At 41.4% G+C, this 20,556-nt stretch overlaps 1 protein-coding gene across 2 annotated transcripts; it reads left to right on the top strand.

The window, feature by feature from the left end:
* Positions 1-1,192: 1,192 nt before the first annotated feature.
* On the top strand, positions 1,193-13,149 carry tmtc4 (transmembrane O-mannosyltransferase targeting cadherins 4). Of its 2 annotated transcripts, XM_008282210.1 has the most exons (18): positions 1,193-1,651; positions 1,775-1,978; positions 2,156-2,271; positions 3,865-4,081; positions 5,623-5,710; positions 5,910-6,010; positions 6,290-6,382; positions 6,573-6,734; positions 6,916-7,118; positions 9,376-9,550; positions 9,915-10,046; positions 10,179-10,258; positions 10,355-10,462; positions 10,597-10,738; positions 10,948-11,062; positions 12,356-12,468; positions 12,641-12,710; positions 12,880-13,149. In XM_008282210.1, the coding sequence occupies exons 2-18, from the start codon at positions 1,817-1,819 to the stop codon at positions 13,026-13,028; spliced, it is 2,226 nt and encodes a 741-aa protein (XP_008280432.1). In that variant the 5' UTR covers positions 1,193-1,651; positions 1,775-1,816; the 3' UTR covers positions 13,029-13,149. The 2 variants fall into 2 exon arrangements, with proteins under 2 accessions (XP_008280432.1, XP_008280439.1); XM_008282217.1 differs by lacking the exons at positions 5,623-5,710; positions 5,910-6,010.
* The last annotated feature ends 7,407 nt before the right edge of the window (positions 13,150-20,556 follow it).

The following is a 20,556-nucleotide window of genomic DNA, read 5'->3' as shown; positions in this document are numbered from 1 at the left end:
TTTTTACACCAATGCTTTTCTTAATGTAACATATGTGATATGTGTTTTCCTAAATGGACAGCACAGCCTATGTTTGCCAGGTCTCTTGAATTACCAAGCCAGTGCTTCTGTTTGAGAAGACAGGTGGTCCTGAACACACCTTTGTCTGTGTCTGGCAGGGTTGGATGTGGTAGCCACTTGAAACCTGAGTGAGACTGGAGGAGTTGTTCATGGCAGCACCTGGATACTTTTCTCCTAATCTAACAATTGTGAGGTGTTGCACTGTGAGGATCCAGTCTGTTTTCCCATACCTGAGCCTGCAGGGCGGTGGCCACATTGAAAAGGGACTAGCAAAAGTTGTTGATGAAACATTACATTTATGGTAAGAAAAACTGCTATACAGTTGAGCTTGAAAAATCCATTTTGAATCAACATGTACAACTGACACAGTTTGAACGTTGAAAAATTGCCGTTGAATCAACATTGCATTTTCGTGATGTTTTTGCGATTGTATTATCGACATTTAATCTGTGATGCAAAGCAAACGTAATAATTCAAAATCAAAGATAAAAAATAATAATTTAAAAAAAAATCTAAAGAATCATTTTGAGTTATTGAAGGCACAGTGAAAGGTTATTCGACTGCTCTGACTGTCAGGGTCTTCTATGGAGAGTGGACCATGCATGATCTTTTTCCTAATCTTAAGAAATAAATCTACAAATTAATTAATTCATTAATTTAAAAAAAAAAAACTTCTCTCACCTTGTCTTTTTCTGCAGTTATTGTCATTCTTTTTATTATTTAAAAAAAGTTATACTTCATTCAACTTGTGTACCAGTTTGAATTTATCTATTTTTAATTAATTTTATTTGATTGTTCTATATTTTAACTTTCACTTTCTTCTTCTTTTTTTTGCCTTTAAAACACTTTTAATATTTTTTAATGTGTCAACATGTATAAACTTGTAGTTTGAATAACTCCACATATTAAGGGGGAACTTGGAAAAGAAAGGGACTGAAGAGCTTTACAGTAGTCTACAGAGTAGTCTACCTCAGAAAAATAACTGTTAGTCGGTATATGTTTTTTTAGCTGAAAGGAAATTAAAATGACTTTGTGTTTAGCCTTTAAGAGCTCATTCCACGTCCATCCTCTCAACAGCGTGTCATTCATTCAGCTGCACCTATTGGCTGAAACTGAACATGTGACATTGACGCCGGACAGGAAGTGTGTGAGCCGGAGCGTGTATATTTGTTTACAGCCGCGAATTCTCCGTTTGTACCTCGCCAGGACTGACTTGTGTCACTGAAAACCTTCACTTTTTGGCTAAATATTTGAAACTGACAGCGACTAATACCTCCGTCGCTACGTCCGTGCGTGTGTCACTTTTTTGCTGTGTAATAACGGGAATAGAACCCGCTAAACAGGACATGCTAATGTTAAGCATCATTAGCATGCTAAACATAAGGTACCCTTCACCTTCCGCCTTGTTGTGACAGTAACACCGTAATTATCTGAGCTCTACAACGAAGTGCAGGATTTAGCGCTGCGTTTGTGTGTAGGCATGATTGTTGTTTCTTTCAGTGAGTTTACTCGTTAGCTAGCCGGCAGAGAAGCTAACATGGGGTTACACAAGACAGGGTGACCTCTCTCATCATGTCTCTGAAAAGATAAGGTATGAATCCTCTGTGTGATTTAAAATATGTCCTAATGACTGTCTGTAGTTGCAACCCATCATTTGGATACATATTTAACATCTAACATTGCATGCCTCTGTCTGCAACAATTCTCTTCTCAGAGACTAGACAATGGTGCAGAATGACCAAAGACCCGTTGCAATATGGCATTGACTGAAGTATACTGGGATCATCATATACCCCTGCCAAAGCTCGCTCCAATCCAGGCCAAGGTCACTGTCGCTCTGGTGGCACTCCTGTGCTTCATTAACAGTTATGATGGGGAGTTTGTGTTTGATGATTCTGAAGCAATTGTCAACAATAAGGTGATTTTCCTTTTCCCCTCCAATAGTATGACTACCACCTATAGAAAAACGACTGCAAAATAAAGTACATTTCCTTTTGTGTTACAAAAATGGTTTACTTTATTGCACTGCATGTGCCGCATCAAACGTTGTCCCCCAGTTGTCAGTGTTTCTGGATGTTTCGTGTTTGTGTTGCAGGACTTGAGACCAACGACACCCCTGAACAACATCTGGAGCAATGACTTCTGGGGAAGCAACCTGAGTAGCAACTCCAGTCATAAATCCTACCGACCTCTCACTGTCCTTACATTTAGGTAAGGGCTCCTACTCACTGTCTGAACTCACACACTAGTGTTAAATTATTGCCACATGACACCACAACATAGCTGCTGTCAGTAATTTAATGACAGTAATGACTTGGCTGAAGAAAGATCATTCTACTTTTTTGTTTTGTCTATGTTTTTGTACTTCAGGTTTCATCTGCACTAGTACATTTTCATTTTAGAATGGGATTATTGATTAAGAAACAAACCATGACCAGGTTAGATTTTAGCAGCATTTCAGAAATAACCTCCATTGTTACGGACACGCCTGAAAATGAATATCACATGCACTGGGAATGTGTATGCTGGTGTAAGCATGAAGCAAAGGGCTTGTTTCTTAGCTGAAGAAAATACTATGAAGTAGAGCCACGTATGGGACTGTTTTCTTAATGTCACTCCTGCTGGATTTTGGATTTTATTACCACTCGCTAATGCAATGTGTGTTTCTTCCACTTCTTGGTAATGGTGCAGCAGATTTACAATTACATTCATAGGAATTAGTCATTCTAGGGCAGTAAGTACACGTTTCATACATTTGCCAATAGTTTCTTGTTGTTCTGAGGGAAACTGAACTGGTAGAATGGAGCAGGCATGCTGCCTCAACCTACAGGTGTCAGATTTGTCCCCGTTGCATAGCAATACTTTGCACATTTATCAAAGTGAAGTCTAGTTCATTTCCGTCTTTGTTAGTAACAACTAGAAAATTATCCTCATGACAGTCTTGTCTTGCTTTGCTTTATTTTGTATTGTAAAACCCACCTTATCGTCCTTTTACTTTCATTTTTGACTCAGTTTTTCTGGTTACTGATAAATCCTCAGAACTGCAATTTGTTTTTTAACTGTCTGATCTGAAAATGGGACCTGCCAGATCCCTTTTTGAAGAAAAAAACAACAAAAAAACAATTTGCTTCAGGAACAGCAATGGCAAAAAGTAAGAGCAGAGATTTCCAGAAAAACAGAACAGCTACTATCATAGACAGCATAGCAATAAACTTCTGTAGTTCATTATTCATTTTGAATTAACCACCAGTAGTCAAGGCAGATGGCTTTGTCTTTTTCCGGAATAAGGCCATGTAACAGGGGAGTGAAAAATCACACAAGGAAGTGACTGATGAGATCCAATCAAAATGCAGATGTGGGTGTCTGCTTTATTGCTTTACAAATGTCTCAGCTTCTGCCAGTCTGGACTAAAGTGCAACCCCAGGGTTATCAAACTAAAACTGGGTCAGACAGTTTAAAAACAACTCTCCATTTATGAGGTTCAGCGTAGTTGCACACTAGGTGTAAATGTTATGTGTTGTAAACAAAATGTGTCAGTGTGACATAGCCTCAGGATAGCTGGCTGTGTCTTTGTGTTTACTATACGTAGCAGTATACCAGACTAGTTATTGATGACCCTGGCTATGTGGATAACACACAATGCCTGATAAAGTCTTTTTCAACATTTGCCAGTGGCATTATCATGTCAAATTAGGCTTAATAATAGCTTCCGCCCCCCCTCACAGATTCTGTATGTACTTGTCTGTACTCCTCTACACCTGCCATACATTTAGCCCCAGGGTTTTCCCTCTCTTGCTGTTGCAGGCTCAACTACCTCGTAGCAGGAGGCCTGCATCCTGTTGGCTTCCATGTGCTGAACATCCTCCTCCATGCTGTCATATCTGCCCTTATGATCGACGTGTTTGCTATACTGATTGGTGGGTTGGCTTATGATGAGAAGGGCAGGATACTGAACCATGCTCCCAAGACCTCTCTGCTTGCTGCCGTCTTCTTTGCAGCACACCCAGTTCATACAGAGAGTGTAAGTAGAGTTCATTCTGTTAAGTGTTTATTTAGTGCAATACAATGCTCCTATGCAAATTAATGTCAGAAATATACTATGATGTCAAGTCCGTATGGTTTTACGGTGTAGGAATCGTACATAGAAGTGAATATTTTGATAGGGATTAGTGCAGTGCATACTGATTCATATGTATGTTTTTTATTCATGACTTGGATGCATTGATTGATTGAAACATTATTCATCAAAAGAAGATGCAAACTTGAAACTCTATGATAATGTAAAGTTTAAAGAAAATAAAAGCCTTGTTTATTGAGGAATGATAAGTATAAGATAAAAGTTTGATAGTTTTGGATGTGCTTAGAAGATCATATTGAAACTGTGCTGTACAGTACGACAAAGCCTTGCATTGTCCAGTATGACAATGTAACGAAAGGTGCAGCTATTGCTCGTAGACAACCTTGCCTGTACATACTCACACATTTCTTTCCAACTATCCTTATAATAGTTTTTTCAAAAGTAAGGGAAACTGTGTGAAGAGACCCCGAAATTATTCAGATGACGGTGAATACAAATGCAGTTGTGATCACTGCTTCACCATATTTGCAGTGTTTGACCAAGCAGCAGAAATGCAGAACAAGGGCCAAAAATTGGAACTGTTTTCTTTCATCCAGCACTTGGCACTCCAAGAGTCAATATTTTTTGGAAACAGAGCAAATATTTCAAATCCTTAAACTTGTGAATATTGAAATTCAAGCCTGTCATTTACATATTTACATTGTCAGTTGTTCCTACTGTAGCCTGATGCAGGAGCTCATTTGCCAGCTCCAGTTTTATCTCTGAACGTGACGTGGGTCATTTGCTAAATTGTTGATCAGGTCAACAGTTACTGTTGTGGGCCTGCACAGCTCACTGGCTATGGTTTTGGGCTACAATCAAACTTTTCCTAACAACATAGACTCCCTACAGCAGCGTACCATGGCATCTTGACATACAAGTCCAGAGGTTTTATTACTAAACATCCAGTGGTTCCATGCCAAGAACAAAAGCCCCGTCTCAGCTGGGAGTGCAGGGCCAAGGTGCGTGCAGTAGCACGGCCTGACTATTAGCTGTGTTGGGATGCTTATTGACCAGCCAGCATATGTGTTTTTGCTGTAAAGCTTGGCTGGAAGGCAGCAATTTCCCCTCTCCATTCTCTTTAATCATGTAGGGCAAGGACAGGGTGAGACCTGGGGGGGTGGGAGGGAGGAAGACTGTTGCCTTAGACCTGCTGTATGTATCAAAGCAGGCAACCCCAGGATGCCAACCATACTGTACCCACACACTGTATAGAACACACACACCAATGGGCCACGCTGGTAATGAGAGTTTCTTCCTACCTCTCTTCATAAGCTTCCAGTTGTAACTGAATGCACCATGCAAAACACAATATGATAGGACACGTGAATCAAAACGATGCATGTGATAACACTGTTTCTAAAAGCATACTTGGTGGATAAACTTGTTTTTTTGTGCCTTATGTGTTGTGTCTTATCTTCATTTCCTCTCTTCATCTCAATAAGGTGGCTGGCATTGTGGGTCGAGCAGACCTTTTATGCGCTCTGTTCTTCCAGCTGTCTTTCCTCACCTACTGCAAAGCTTTTAACAAAGGTAGATATCTATTTCTAGTATTACTCTTTAAGTACACAGCAATACTGTGCTTTAAAAAGGACTGTCCATAGGTACTTATACAGATGTTGCCAGCTTTAAACATTATCAGGCTGCTGTTTTTTAAATGCATCTGTTTGAACATGCACATTTTAAGTCTTCACTGTCTATAACTGGCTTGGTCTTGGCTTTGTGTTCTCAGGGAGTGACAGAGATGACAGATTTTCTGTCCAGTGGGTTGTGGTCAGCCTCTTGCTGTGTGCTGCAGCAATGCTTTGTAAAGAACAAGGCATCACCGTCTTGGTATGAAGTCTTTTTGCGAAGCCATTTTTAGAGTTGATGATTTCATCACATCCAGTGGTAGCAATGTAAAAAAGAGAGATCTCATCAGTGATACAAGATAAACACTCTATACAGACATGACAATTGATTGTATCTCCTCTTTTAATTCTTGCTTACATGAAAAGTCTGAAAGTCTCGTGTTTTTCTCATCTGTGAAAAGAGGTAAAGATCCATTTTGTTGCTGACCTATATAAATTTTAAATGCCATTTCTCCCTCCTTCTCTGTGTATTTTCCTTCAGGGTGTGAATGCAGCCTTTGATGTCCTCCTGATCTGTAATGTTAATGTGTATGAACTCAGCCAGAGGCTACTCCTTAGGAAGAATCCACTTGATGTGAGTTACATTTTATGTACCCACCCCCTCTTTTCTGTCATAAATTATGCACTCCCTTATATGATTAATGTCACATCACATACATTTTATATGTAAAGCAGTATGATTTTCAGTATGTTACAGATGTGACAGTACTTAAAGGAACTAACAAGCATTAATTGTCAGTCACGTGTTCATATTTTTATGATAGATAAGTGAGATATTCCGAATGGGATTGCTGACACGATTGACTCTTATGGGTCTTGGAGGGCTCTTAATGCTCTATGCACGCTGGAGGATAATGGGGACCGGACCACCAGCATTCACTGAAGTAGACAACCCTGCCTCTTTTGCAGAAAATATATTTCTTAGAGTGAGTAAGATTTGTTTATGGAGTTAATTTAATTGGAGACACAACATGTATGCATGCATTATTCTTATGCACAATTTTATATCAACAGTATATGTGATTCTGAATTTTTAATGCTGTTCTTCCCTCATCTTTCCGTATTCTCTCCCATTCTGGCCCCATCCTGTTTCCTTTTGATTGGCAGATAGTGAACTATAATTACTACTACTCTCTTAATGCCTGGCTGCTGCTGTGTCCCTGGTGGCTGTGTTTTGATTGGTCCATGGGCTGTGTGCCTCTCATTAAGTCAGCCACTGATTGGAGGATGGTGTGGCTGCTGCTGCTCTGGTGCATCCTGATAGGCTTGATAAGCCAAGCCTTATGCTCGCAGGACAGCCAGAGAAGGAGGTAAGCAAGCACAGCCATCTCATACTATCTCGAGATGAAATGAAGAACATGTTGGCCTCTCTAGACTTCCACTTGATTATGAAATTAAATTTCATCCACTGCAGTGTGACCAGAGCACCACTTCTCATTCGCTGTTAGAGAACTTCTCTGTTGGTTAGAAACAGGTTGTGTGTGGTGGTTTATAGGGAAAGTACTCTGAGTTTTGGATGCTTTTTTCATCCATCCATTGAGCCTAGATTTCTTAAGCTCAAACCTAATCTCTTTACAGTGTCAAACAGGGCTTTAGCTACAAAATATATCATGATAAAATGTTTTACATCGGTCAATACTGATAATTTTTCATCATTTTAGATGCCCCATTTTTAGTAGAGCAGCAGAGTAAAGATTTATTTGGAGTTTAACAACCCTAATTTCAATGTAACCCCTTTATTTATCAATTGTCATAAACACAAATATATCAAGTTACACACACAAATTAGAATATTAATAAATAGGTTAAGTACAAAGGAATGATCTCACTTTGAAACATATTAAATATAGAAAGCAAGTAAAATCAACTTCGAGGTAAGCTGTCCTTAATAGTAACACCAGCAAGCATGCACAAAATAAACACGCTTAAAAGCAGCTGTTGAACTTGACAAAAAAACTGGTACAATATGTGTACAAGTGATTTAGAAATGTTGGGCACAGGTTGCTGCACTGCACTGAGAGTAAGGTTTCAAGTGGTTGGCTAGGACTGGCTTTTACCGGATGTTGACCACCAGTAGTGCATCACTGAAGTGAAGCTGGTTGGGTACACAGGGGCTAATAGAGGATGCAGCAGAGGGCAAAGGGGCTCCATTTTCAAGGTATGATTGGCTGTTCATGAGCCAGGGAGGGAGCACGCTTTGGGTGTGTTCAGAAAACCAAACCTGTGTTTTCGTTTTGAGCATATTCTTTGGAAAACGAGGTGTGTCAGAAAAGTTCCAGGACTGGTGTCACAAAAGATATAGGGGAGACCGGGAATGATGTAACATTTTTTGTTTGAGCAAGTGTAACTCAGTGGATTTTTGTGCTAGAGATCTCACATTTTTGTTTTGTAGTCTGAAACAGGTTAATGTGTAAAAGCATTTGAAGACTTGGAGTTCTGTGGAACAACCAACAAACCACTTTTGAACAGGAGACCAGTACAAAACGTCAACATAAGGGGAAGGGTTGAAGAACAGTTACAACCCTCCCAATGTCAGGCAGCCATTAAAAAGCTAAATGTTTTTAGCATTTAGCTTAAAAGCTAGCACTAATGCAACACATCAAATTAAACTAGAGAACTCCTACTTGATCTTATGTAGGTGAAACAATTGTATCTACAACACAGTGGGCACGATGCAAAAAATATTTGTGATGAAACTTTTTACTTTCTTACTTGAAAAATTGTTTTTTGGCTCCAAAACAGACAGTTTTCAACTTGGAGACATGAGGCTTCACCTGTGAGCTCAGTTTGTAAGTGGGCATGGACTGTATTGATGGCCTCACCACAGCTCATTTCTGACTAGTCAAACTGAGAGTGTTAGAACTATCCCTTTGTTACAACCATCCCTGGTCTCCCCTATTTCAAATCCAAGCTACAAACTACAAGTTTCCCCCTTCGAAATAATCTCCCTGGAGTCTTAACACACTTCCCCAGCCTTCTCTGCCTTCACGCCGCCATGCACTCCTGGAAGGATTCTTCCAGGATCCTCTGCAGCTCCGTCGTCACAGCCATCTTGATGTCATCCACATCTTCAAAACAGGTCCCTTTGATGACCCCCTTGAGCTTGGGGAAAAGGAAAAAATCCACCAGAACCAGGTGGGGTGAGTAGGGAGGTTGCTCCAGCACGGTGATGTTCTTCTCAGCCAGGAACTGTCGGATGCTCAGTGCGTTGTAAGCAGGCGTGTTGTCATGGTGAAGCAGCCACGACTTGTCCTGTCACAACTCTCGCCTCTTCTCGCGCACTGAACAAAGCAAACGGTGCAGGATCTCAGGATCGTCTGAAGGGGAAAACTTGTAGTATGGGTTTGAAATATGTCTTTTGTGACACCAGTCCTGGAACTTTTCTGCCATACCTAGTAATTTCCTTATTGCTGTTATGTCATTACCAATGTGTCATTGGGACATAATGCTATCTTTTTATTGCTCAGTCCAAGTATTAAACTTGATTTTTTATTTTATTTTTTAAACTGTCATGTACGTGTGTGTGTAATCTTTTGGCATTCTGTTGCCTTTTTCTCCATCTACCAGGACACTGACGTTGGGCCTGGTGCTGCTGGTGGTCCCTTTTCTGCCGGCCTGTAACATTTTTTTCAGAGTGGGCTTTGTCATTGCTGAGAGAGTGCTCTACCTGTCTTCGGCTGGCTACTGTCTACTGCTGGCCTACTCCCTAGGACACTGCTTCTGCTGCTGGTCCAAACACAGGGTAGGGTTAAACTGTACAATAAAAGGTCACACTAAAGTAAAAGATACTACGCCTTGAACAGTTTTTCCAGTAAAAATTTAACACGGTGATTTATCTAAAGTTACCAGGTCGGATTTTAAACTCTTTTATCCAACCAACTGTTTATGCAGCTTTGATGATTCAGAGATGCAGAGCAGGGACATACATGAGAAAGGCTAATGACTTACCTATAAAAGGATGATGCCAGCAGGCGATGTCCACAAGTTACAGAGATACATTTGTGGGCTATTAACTCAGTGCTGCGGATAATTTATTTTCAAGTTCGGTGTTTTGATGGTTTACCTTACATGGCTGTGCAATGTCTCTGTTAATTTTCTTTTTCCAGAGGTTGCTGTGTGTCATGGTGCTGGCGCTGTTATGTGTGTATGTCGTCCGCTGTGCTCTCCGCAGCCATCAGTGGCGGTCAGAACAAAGTCTCTTCTCCAGTGCCCTGACTGTTTGTCCGCTCAATGCCAAGGTTAGAATCTTTTGTGGTTTCCTGCATCTCTACAGTATGTGTCAGTAAATTCTTTTGGTTTAAAAATAAATGACAGTCACACACGTTAAGCCACATCCTGATGCCTTCTGTGTTGATGACGGATTTCCTCAGGTGCATTACAATGTAGGAAAGAACCTGGCTGACAAAGGGAACACTTCCGCAGCCGTCAGTTATTACAGAGAAGCAGTCAGGTGTGTCTCCTCACAAGCAATGGTTAATCTTATTACCTTCTAACAAATAAACAAGAAGTTGACTTGTTATGTTGCAATAATTGTTATGGCTTTCAGGTTACATCCTACCTACGTCCATGCAATGAACAACCTGGGGAATATCCTGAAGGAGAAGAATGAGCTCGTCGAGGCTGAGCAGCTGTTGTCGAAAGCTGTTTCTATTCAGTATGTTGCCCAAAACAAAAGAATACACCACTCAATATGCAAAAACTGTCATTTCTTTGACAGATTTCAACTAAAAATATGGTTTGTTTTTGAGAATTATGTTTTTTGGGTTTTTTTTTTTTACATCTGTGCAGGCCTGACTTTGCTGCAGCTTGGATGAATCTGGGTATAGTTCAGAACAGCCTGCAGAAGTTTGAGAAAGCAGAGCAAAGCTACTGGAACGCCATCCGCTTCCGGAGAAAGTACCCAGACTGCTACTACAACCTGGGACGCTTGGTGAGGATGTAAATACTGTGCGCGAGTTGTTGTGGTAAAATAAATAAGAGATGATGTGCAAACAAAAATAAGGGTTATAGTCAGATTTTAATGGAGCTCCTCTACACTTAAGATCCTACATTTACTCCAAATATAAATGGAAAAGCCTATTTCTATTTTGTAGGTTGAGAAATAATTTTCTAACACCATTAATCTCTTTTTGATGACAGTATGCTGACCAGAACAGACACGTTGATGCCCTGAATGCTTGGAGGAATGCAACTGTGCTAAAACCTGACCACAGTCTGGCTTGGAACAACATGGTCATTCTGCTGGATAATACTGGTAGCAACAAAATGCTCTTCCTCACACATACACAACCATCTTTTAATACACAAACGTCACCAAACGCTAAAGAGCAATTACTTTCATGTTTTCTTTTGGTGTTCGTATTAGAAAAAAAAACAATGGATAATTTTTATATTCACCCATTTTTTTCATATATAGGTGAATTTATGAGTGATTTTACTGTCAAAGAACACTCTGTTGTGTGGTGCAGCTTGTTACACAGCATTAACAGCCAAGAAACACAGCATTGTTATTTTGGAAAAGCAGGAAATCTAAATGGCCAACAAGATTAGACCGGAAGAGCAGGAATCAGCAATGCTTGAAATTTATGTATTAAAGCTTTGTGTTGTGAGTTTTGAAGGCATTCTTCCCTGCCGTGTGGAGAATGCTCTGATTTCCAAACGCTCGAGCCGTTTTGTCAGAAGCTGCTCCCGTGAGGGCGGAGTCTCCCAGGAGGGCACTGGAACTGTCCAATCAGGGCCCAGTATGTTCCTGATCAAACGTGGGCAAGCACAGCCAGAACAGCGCCCCCTCAGAGTTCCCCCACCGCATTTGTTCCCCAAATCTGACAGAAATAATTCTACCCATCTCCCCAGCTCCCCACCAAACAAAAAAAAAGAGAGAGAGAGAGAGGGAGAGAGAAAAGAACAATAGGTGTCATTTTGAAATAGTGAGGAATTGGGAATATTGTTTTCTCTTTGGTGTTCACCCCTCCTTTTTTGTTTTGATCATTACACAAACAAAAGACCAAATCAGTGTAAATTCAGGCAGACGCGCACAGTCACACATGTAGTCACATGTTGGCAAGCTGTGTCTGAAGGGCACAGGCCATGACTCAGGACATGACTGCCATTGTCTCGCCCTCTGTTTCTCTGTCTGTCTCTCTTTCTCCATTTCTGGCCAGACATCAGACAGATCTGTGACAGAGATCAATAACCCAGTGGGCCTTGTGTTCAACCTTAATTAGGAGACTAAACCACTCCTCCATGTGTGGAGAGGGAAAAACTCTGCTCTAGATACTGCTGACAAATAAAGCAAACAGACGCTCTGTATAGTAGCTGTTGGCAGTGTATCTTTGAGTTTGTGGTTTTAACAATCTACTAATTTTAGGCAACATTTTCACAATATCTCCCATCATTTGAACCATCTTTGTGGCAAAAATGTCTGCCTTGTTGTGTAGATTACACTAAGAATAGATTTGAGCATGTTTCCTGCAGCTGTAGGTCAGCTCTAAGCATCATTTAATATTAATGTCTGACATTTTTGGTAATTTTCCGGTGTGTCTTCGAGGTAACTTGGGTCAAGCAGAGCTGATCGGCCGAGAGGCTCTGAGACTCCTCCCCAACGACCACACGATCATGTTTTCGCTGGCCAACGTCCTGGGGAAATTACAGAAATACAAGGTCAGTCCAACACAGTACAAACAAAAAAAGACTCAGATTATTTTTCATGCATGTTAAAGGTGTTGTTCCTCACGGGCTTCTCTGTGTCTGCTCTAAGGCGGGAGTGGTAAATTTCACTGACTACTAAAGATAATTCAGTACGTTTTTCTTTTTTTTTAAATGTTTTTCTCAGGAGTCAGAGGGCTTCTTTCTTCACGCCCTTCGGATCAACCCAAATGCTGCTAGTTGCCATGGCAATTTAGGTACTGCCGTTTTGATTGTGTCACATATTTTAGTGTTGCCGAGAGATTGTGAGCGCTCAAAAACAAAAAGAATTACTATGCATGCTAGCAGAAGCAATATTTCGCAGCCTACCTGTATTGAATGCACTGAATGAATAGAATCAGCTCAAAGGTTTCTGTTTTTCCTCAGCTGTGTTGTATCATCGCTGGGGGAAGCTGGAGCTGGCAAAGAAACACTATGAGCTGTCTCTAAAGTTGGACCCCGAGGCTCCTGGGACCAGAGACAACTACAACATGCTGCGACGCAAACTGGACCAGCTTAAACGCAGCACACCCTGAGGGAGCCCGCTGGGCCCCCTGCCTACTGTAAAACAAATTTTTCCATTGTTCCTTTTGGTATTATTTTATCTCGCTAATTCTCACTTTGAAACATTTGGAAATAAAGACCATGATCTCTGTATCTTGCTTTAGTTTTGTTCTTTAGCGGATAAAGTGCTTAAAGGCAGAAACAAAAGGGAAAAGCAATATGTTGCACAGCTGCACGTGCCATTTTGTAGTTTTAACTATTATTGTAGACTTTTTCATGTATGAGACCCAAGTGTTGAGTGTCTAATTTGATTTCATGGGTGTGAGATGTGTCTGGGGCAGGGGGTGCTGGATGCCTGCGCTGGTTACATGGTCGGCTGCACTGTGCTGTTTTGTTGCCCCATTTGAAGGCCATGTGGACCTGATCCATGGTGAACCCCATCCTCTTTTCATCTCTGACCCCATGTTGTGTCAGCTGGACGGAGCACCGTGCATGTGTGGATCCAGAGAATCTGCTGTAAAACTTATTTAGTTTGGCCCTTTTTCAGGAATGTTCCTATACTCAAAAGCTGCTATAGTTTGGACCAGGAGTATCACTATGCACATGGCCACGGTGTTGTGTTGTCTTTACTCACGCAGAAAAACACAGCACTTTGTTTGTAAGCGGCATCAGCTGGTGAGTTTTGACCACTGGTGGGCTGATGTGGTGGTTGTTTTCTTTTTTTTAATGCCGGTCTCTGCTCCTAAGTAGGATGGCACTCGCAAGGTTCAAAACCCCCTTATAGCCTCCCTGCTCCTCTTGTAGCCTCTGTAGTTAATAGGAGAAAGGTGTTTGTACAGGGAAGTTTTTCTCAAGTGTCCACGAGAAGATGAGGGGTCAGCTGAGACAGGAAACCCATGGCCGGTGCTGGATGAAAACAGCTCCGTAGCACAGAGCCTTCAAAGGGAGACGGGGGATGAACTCCCGGGGGATGCACGCAATGCACGCACACACACACACACACACACACATTCGAGGCCTCTTGAAGAACGCTGCAGAGGGAAAAAGCAACCCCAGTGTGAAACATCAGTCAACAAGTGTGTGCCTGAGGTCAAAGTTCAACACACTTCTATTTTTTCACCTGCTTCCTACAGCTTGCAGGAAACTTTTGAAGCTGTGGCGGGCTGGTATGGCTTTGCTTTAGGGGCCGCTAAGTTTGTTTACACATACAGTACAATACACCAGTCGACGCTTTGATGCTTGGAAGATGTTACTGATCCGCACGTTGGGGGGTGCCACGGCACACACGACCATCCATGTCCTCTGTATATGACCTCCTAAATATGCAACTAATATCACATGAAAAAAATTTCCTTGTTACTCAACTCTGTTTTTATTTTCGCTGCTTTGATGTAAAGAGTCAGTGGTAGTTACGTTTGAAACCACAACAAATAGCTTATATGCACAGCACACTCCAAAGTATTGTTTAGTTCAAGATGAAACCTGTTTCAACAAGACTCATGTAAAGGTCAGTATGGTGAAAAGACTTCATGCTATGGAGCGAATGCAGACAGAATAAGATCAAAAATGTTTGGATAGTGACAAGCAAGACTGAAAGCTCTTCCCTCATATTATTTTCCGTCATGCGGTGTAACATGCAGTGCGGCGGATGTACGATTGGCTACAAAACCATCAGCTATTCGCTTTATGTACTTATGATTCCTTTCTTTACTTTCTGTGTGATCCTTTCATTCAGTGCCTGCAGCCGACTGTCTAGCTGCACAGCTGTGCTGGCACACCAGTGGGGGAGCCCACTTTTATCATAATCATTCTTTGAATACCTTTCATTATCATAAAATATGTGAGTATTAAAGGGATGGATTCACCGGCCCCGCCAACATCTTCATTATCCATTCTGACTGACAAAAACCTGCTGTCCTAGGGAGTGACATTAATAAAAGATGGGATACTACAGCCTTATGAAGTCCTCTCCTTGTTCTCCCGGTTTTCACTGTACACCTTTTACCTGCTTGGATGCTCCATCACAATGATATAATGAAATCAGCTCCCAGGAGGGGTTCTTTATTGTGTTCTATTAATCACACTGATGACTTTTGATCATTATAATCAATGAATAAGGGAGAATCGCGTCTGATTGTTCGCAGCCAAAACCACTCAAAAATCTGTAATATTAAATTCAACAAGGCATTTTGTTTTGATTGCCACGAAACTTGTTATGGACCAAAAAAAAAACAAAAAACTAGACATTGTCATCCTTTTGTTGCGAGCGGCATATTCAACAGAAAAAAGGGAAGCAGGGGAGCACTAATTTGAACCCACTGAGGGTGTTTTGAAACAGCAGGTGTGCTATTTTGCATGTGATAAGCACCAACAGCATACCCCCCCCTCCATAACAAAATAAAGAAACAGGGCTTACCAAAACTGCTACACGGAAATGTGCTGAGATATTAAACGAGGCAGGAATGGGATTAGCTGTGACGATCATCCTGAAATTGAGTGACTTTTGAGTTCATTATTTTGAGTAAACCTACATTTTAAGGTAAACGCGACACCACGGCTAACATTCTGGTGTTTCGTGGTATGTAGGACTGTGAGCAGGCGTGGCAGCTCGCTCACACACACGCAGTCACGAACATACTGTACATCTGTAAAAGTGGCTTTGACAGAGTTCTCATCAATGTGACAGGATGTGATCAAGGGCAGTCCTGTGATGTGTCCGCTGGGCCTCTGTAGGGCCCTCACTGTCCCTCCCTCTCACTCCCCCCCCTCCACCCTCACAAACCACAACAATCCTAATGGGCTCTGATGGGCACCTCCATCTTTCCTGTCTAATTGATGTAAATACTGCGCATTTGAACCCCACAGTCCTTCCCACCACCCCAGCCGGCCCCTCCCTCTGTTTCTTATAACAGTAGGGGTCAGAGGTTAGGCTGACTGAATGATCATTAGAATGGCAGTCCTTATTAGAGGAGCAGCTTGTCTGACACCCCATCCGCATCCCAGAGAGGGACCCACCCTGTCCGCTCCATCTAGATCATATTACATGACACGACCTCAGAGCAGATACTACCAGTGCACTACAACACTGTAGGCCACTCGGGCACGGTGGCATTTTCAGAAGGGTCCCCTCGCCTGTCACAGCGCCTCCCTGACACCACTCTGTCCGTCTGGCTCGGATGCACTCTGTCATTTTAAGGAGGGCTACTGTCAGTGGGCATTGGGACCGGCGCGTCTACATGCCCTGGCATTTTTCAGCAGTGTTCTTCTGTAACAGAGCATCCAGCCACCCTCTCGAGAGTCCGTAATGTCGCGGCCAATGATTAATAGTTAGAGATGGGCTATAAAGTGTCCAGTATGGCCAGATGCTAGTCAGGGCTTTGTTGAACTGATATAATGGACATAGTCTGCCAATTTGGCTCCCTTACAAAGCCTGGAAGTTCCCCAAGATTGATTCTGTTTCAATGTAGTGGTGCCCTGGGGGCTGAATTTTGAGGATGCACTCTTGTGAAAAATGTTGTGGTGTATTATCTTCAGCTGAGAAAAAAAAGCACTCTGAGCGATCGTGGATGTAACAAAATGGTCAATATTATACTCACTGACATTTGCATGCAACAGTGAAAATGTAAGCCAGTTTAGGATCATTTTATCATTTCTTAAGTCGTGGAAAGTCTCTCTCTGGCTGTGAATGAATAAAGGGGGGCGGCTGGGATAATTTGCAGCAGGAGCCCTATGAGGCTGTTTTGCAAAACAAAACGAAGCAGCTAGACCCTTATTGAAAAATATAGTGCAGTGAGACGGAAATTTATTAACTGGCACCAGTTAATGTGTGCATTATTCATTTCTGGTGAGCATGAAAAATGATCTAAAGAGGTTTGAAATTGCAGACGCGCAGGCTGACTGCACAGTGGCTGGGCTTGCTGGTTCGTTTCATCCTCTTGCAGGGGTGTTTGGGCAGAGAGGTGGAGGGCTGCAGGGACAGAGGGACGGAGGATGGAGGGGAGGAGTGCGGGCCCCTTTCTGGACAGTAGGGCTTTCCAGTAACAGCTGTGCTTCTCTCACGAGGGGGCGGCAGCAGCACCGGGAGAGAGGCTGCTTGGGACAGATGGACCAGCACCACCTCCCCTCTAACCTCCCACCACCACTTCTCTTATTAAAATCTCCAACACCATTAATGTATGGAGCTAAATATGTGTCCATGAGCGCTCCTGTTGTACGGGAGTGTTAAAGCAACTGAGAAGGTTCCTCATCTGTTAGTCGTCCGTATTTAAGGTTTTGCTCACTTTTCTATTTTCCTCTTGCTTTTGAAGCCGCTCTCTCTCATCCTGTCGTTTTCTCTGACTTTCTTCTCCTCCTTCTTCTCTCCACCGCTGCTACAGTAGGAGGTGGTGGGCAGGAGTTGGTGCCAGTGGCATATGGCTTTCCACTGTGCTAAACATTCATACAAAAGACAGGCCCATCAGTCATGGCTGTGGCCGGATGAGGGGAGAGAGCAGGCCTCTGATGAATGGTGTTTAGGACTTACCTGCTGTTAAAACATTACCTCCCAAACACCAGCTCCCCAAAGCACACTGAACATTAAGAGCCGTATAATATCATAAAATACAACCCATGCGAGCACACATCATGTACGCCAGGTTATAGCAAATAATAAATATGCTTCCTAAACCCCTTGCACAGAACCCCAGGTCAGGCCTTCATAGACCAATTAATGCAGAGCATCTGCTGTATAGAGGGAGCACGGTAAAGAACTTTCGAGCCATTTTGGGCAATTTAATAAGGAGGAGAGCAGCTTCCTGCTTGCTCCAATGGCTCTCATTGCTAGAGTGAGCATGGAATGGGTCTCCTCGATTAGACCAAATTAATCCATTCTTCAGGGATTCTTTTTCTGGTTCTATGGTGAAACCAGCACGCCTTTGTTCTTCCTTGAGCCCCGGTGTTTTTTCTGCCAAATTTAACAGAAGGCTCGGAGGGTAACAGGGGTCCAACCCAGTATCACCTTCTGGAGCAGAGCAACTAGCAGAGAAAGACAATCAGCCTGAACCCTGCTGTCTCCAGCACAAAGTGAAAAGACTCTAATTGGGCTTTTTTACGCTGCATTTTCCTGCAGGATTGCTGGATCATGAAAAAGCAATTAAACCTCAGAGCTGCAATTCATTCATTCTCATTTTTATCCTTTCATTGGAAAGAGACAAATTTGAAATCACTTATGTGAATCAAGGCTTATGCTTCTTGTGATATATTTTTTTTTGTTTGTTGTGATTTTAGTGGGACAAGGTGTCAGTGTAAGGGGCCTTATTGCATTCTGAGACTAATGGAAATATAGTCAACTTATAAAAAAGTGAAGGTTCTTTAGTCAACATACCTGTTAATTCAAAAAATAAGAAAATCTATAAGCTGTTATTATTTGACACAAAATGTATTTAAGCCTTACAAATTGTATTTCAAATTCTGGCAGGACTGTAGTTCTCGATGTTACACCTAGAGGCAGTGCTGCCCACAAAACCTTGACCTCAGGACTGCAGAGGAAAAAAGTCAGAAAACATTCAACATGTATAATCTTTGTAAAATGTATTTCTTCTTTTGCATTTAAAGGGACGAATATGTGTCACTCAAAAAGCAGACACAGACAAAACTTTAAAGCTACATGCAAACTCTCTAAATCGCATTTAGTTTCCGTTTCTGACAGTCGTGGTGTGTGAGTGAATGAGCAGCAGAGTTTTTAGGCCTGCCACAAAAACGTAGTACATGTGATCATGGTCAAAGATTTTTGAGCATAAAAACACAAATAAAAATCTAAAAATGTATGTTGTACTCCTGATATGAATATATGATTATTCAACTAACAGCAGCATTTTAAAGCTCCCTTTTTTGTTCGTGCTGCATTGCAATCACTTCTGTGATTTTTTTCTTCTTAATTATGTGAGTCAATATTTTGTTGACTGTCAATTAATTTTTTTTTCTTATTATAGAATCCTATTTGCTTTTGCATTAAGAAGAAGAACCCAATTTTCTTTTTATAAGGGGAGATTTATTTTTTCTTCCATGGAATCTGTTTAAAAAATATCTCAAACTTGCAGCAATGCAGAACGTGTTTGCATGAACCTGAAGATTGACAAACACATAAATAAATGTGCTTATTAAAATCTGAGGAGTGACAATAAAAAAAAAAAGGTTAAAAAAACAATTCATGACATAAATAAACAGATGTTAAATATATTTCAACGACTAAATTAATGTGATATTGTGCCACACTAAAATGTATATGGTACAAGGTACAAATAGTGCTATAAATTATTATGACTACACCTCAGCTATTTGTTTTTACATTTGTTTTTTTTTAGGTAATTGTCACTGTTGATTTTAGAATCCTCTCTGCAAAAACTCCTAATCAGAGCCACACAGGATGACCATCAGCCGTTTTCAATCCGAGCATTGTTAACCAAGCGCTTAACTGTCTCATAACTCCAAATGTTCCACTCCGCAAAGTCCATACATTGTAAATCAGGTCTGTTAATGTACTCTACTCTGCTCACAGACACACACTGGTGGGTGTAACTGCACACACATAAACGCGCACCCTGCCTCACACACACACACTCACACAGTCTACGCTTTGGAGTTGGCCTTGCATGCACTTTTGTTTTCCCACCGTGCACAAAGTGATCAACTATCACACCCCAGACGGTGAGATGTCAACATGAAATACCTTCATTTGCATCAGCTTTAAAAACGGCCTGACTTCTTGTTATGCCAGCGACCCACCAGTGTCTCCATAAAATTCACTTTAGCCACGGGGGTCCTGAGACCTTGCTAAATACTGCCCCAATACTGCTGTCAACAGTCCGTCAATCACATGACAAATCCTTCTGATTAAACAGAGCTGCACTGGCTGCTTCACAATGGACTGAAATCAACTGAATTAAGTCTGGACATGTCTGTACTGCACAATTATGTTCTTCTGAAGCCATTTCTAAACACTGGGGCTCATTTAAAGTTATGCAACTAAAAAAAAAATCAAGCTTTAAAATCATTAATGCAAGCTTTTAAATGTTTGTTCAAATTTGTTTGTGCATTTGTGTGTTTGTAATTCTAGTTTAGATATTGTGTTTAATTTTTGGATGCTTAATTTTTTCCACTGCAAATGTGATGTTTCACACAAAACAAATGTTCCATAAACCTGACAACAAACAAACCAAAAAATTATATATTTTTCTGCTTCTAGCTGCGCCAAATTAAAATCATACAACAACTTTTTCTGCAGATGCATTTGCAAATTTTTCAAAATAAAGTACTTGTTTTTTTTTTTTTTAAGGAACAACTCTTTTATTGATTTGTTTTTACAGCTGATTTAATAACAGAAAGAAAAAGAACTCTGACTCTTTCTTGAAGGAACCAGCGAGTGGACTCCTCATACAAATGAAGCTGCCGCGCTAAGAGCTTCTAAGCAGCCTGCAGAAAGCCTCAGACAGACAGCTGAATAAAAGGCAGCTCAAAAGACAGGCTGTGGTAAGATAAGAGACAACATCTAATCTGACTCGGATAGCTGATACAGCCCTGCCA

Source organism: Stegastes partitus, unplaced genomic scaffold (assembly GCF_000690725.1).
Source record: "Stegastes partitus isolate 25-593 unplaced genomic scaffold, Stegastes_partitus-1.0.2 Scaffold7, whole genome shotgun sequence".
Classification (NCBI taxonomy): Eukaryota; Metazoa; Chordata; class Actinopteri; family Pomacentridae; genus Stegastes; species Stegastes partitus.
Note: the sequence above shows the minus strand (reverse complement) of the source record. Positions and strands in the feature narration are given on the sequence as shown.

Excerpts from the sequence above, each read along its gene's own strand:
- tmtc4 (XM_008282210.1), top strand. The coding sequence starts at position 1,817 with ATGGCATTGACTGAAGTATACTGGGATCATCATATACCCCTGCCAAAG. Across the intron at positions 1,979-2,155 it reads AAGCAATTGTCAACAATAAG|GACTTGAGACCAACGACACC; the intron begins GTGATTTTCCTT and ends TTTGTGTTGCAG. Across the intron at positions 6,383-6,572 it reads TTAGGAAGAATCCACTTGAT|ATAAGTGAGATATTCCGAAT; the intron begins GTGAGTTACATT and ends TTTTTATGATAG.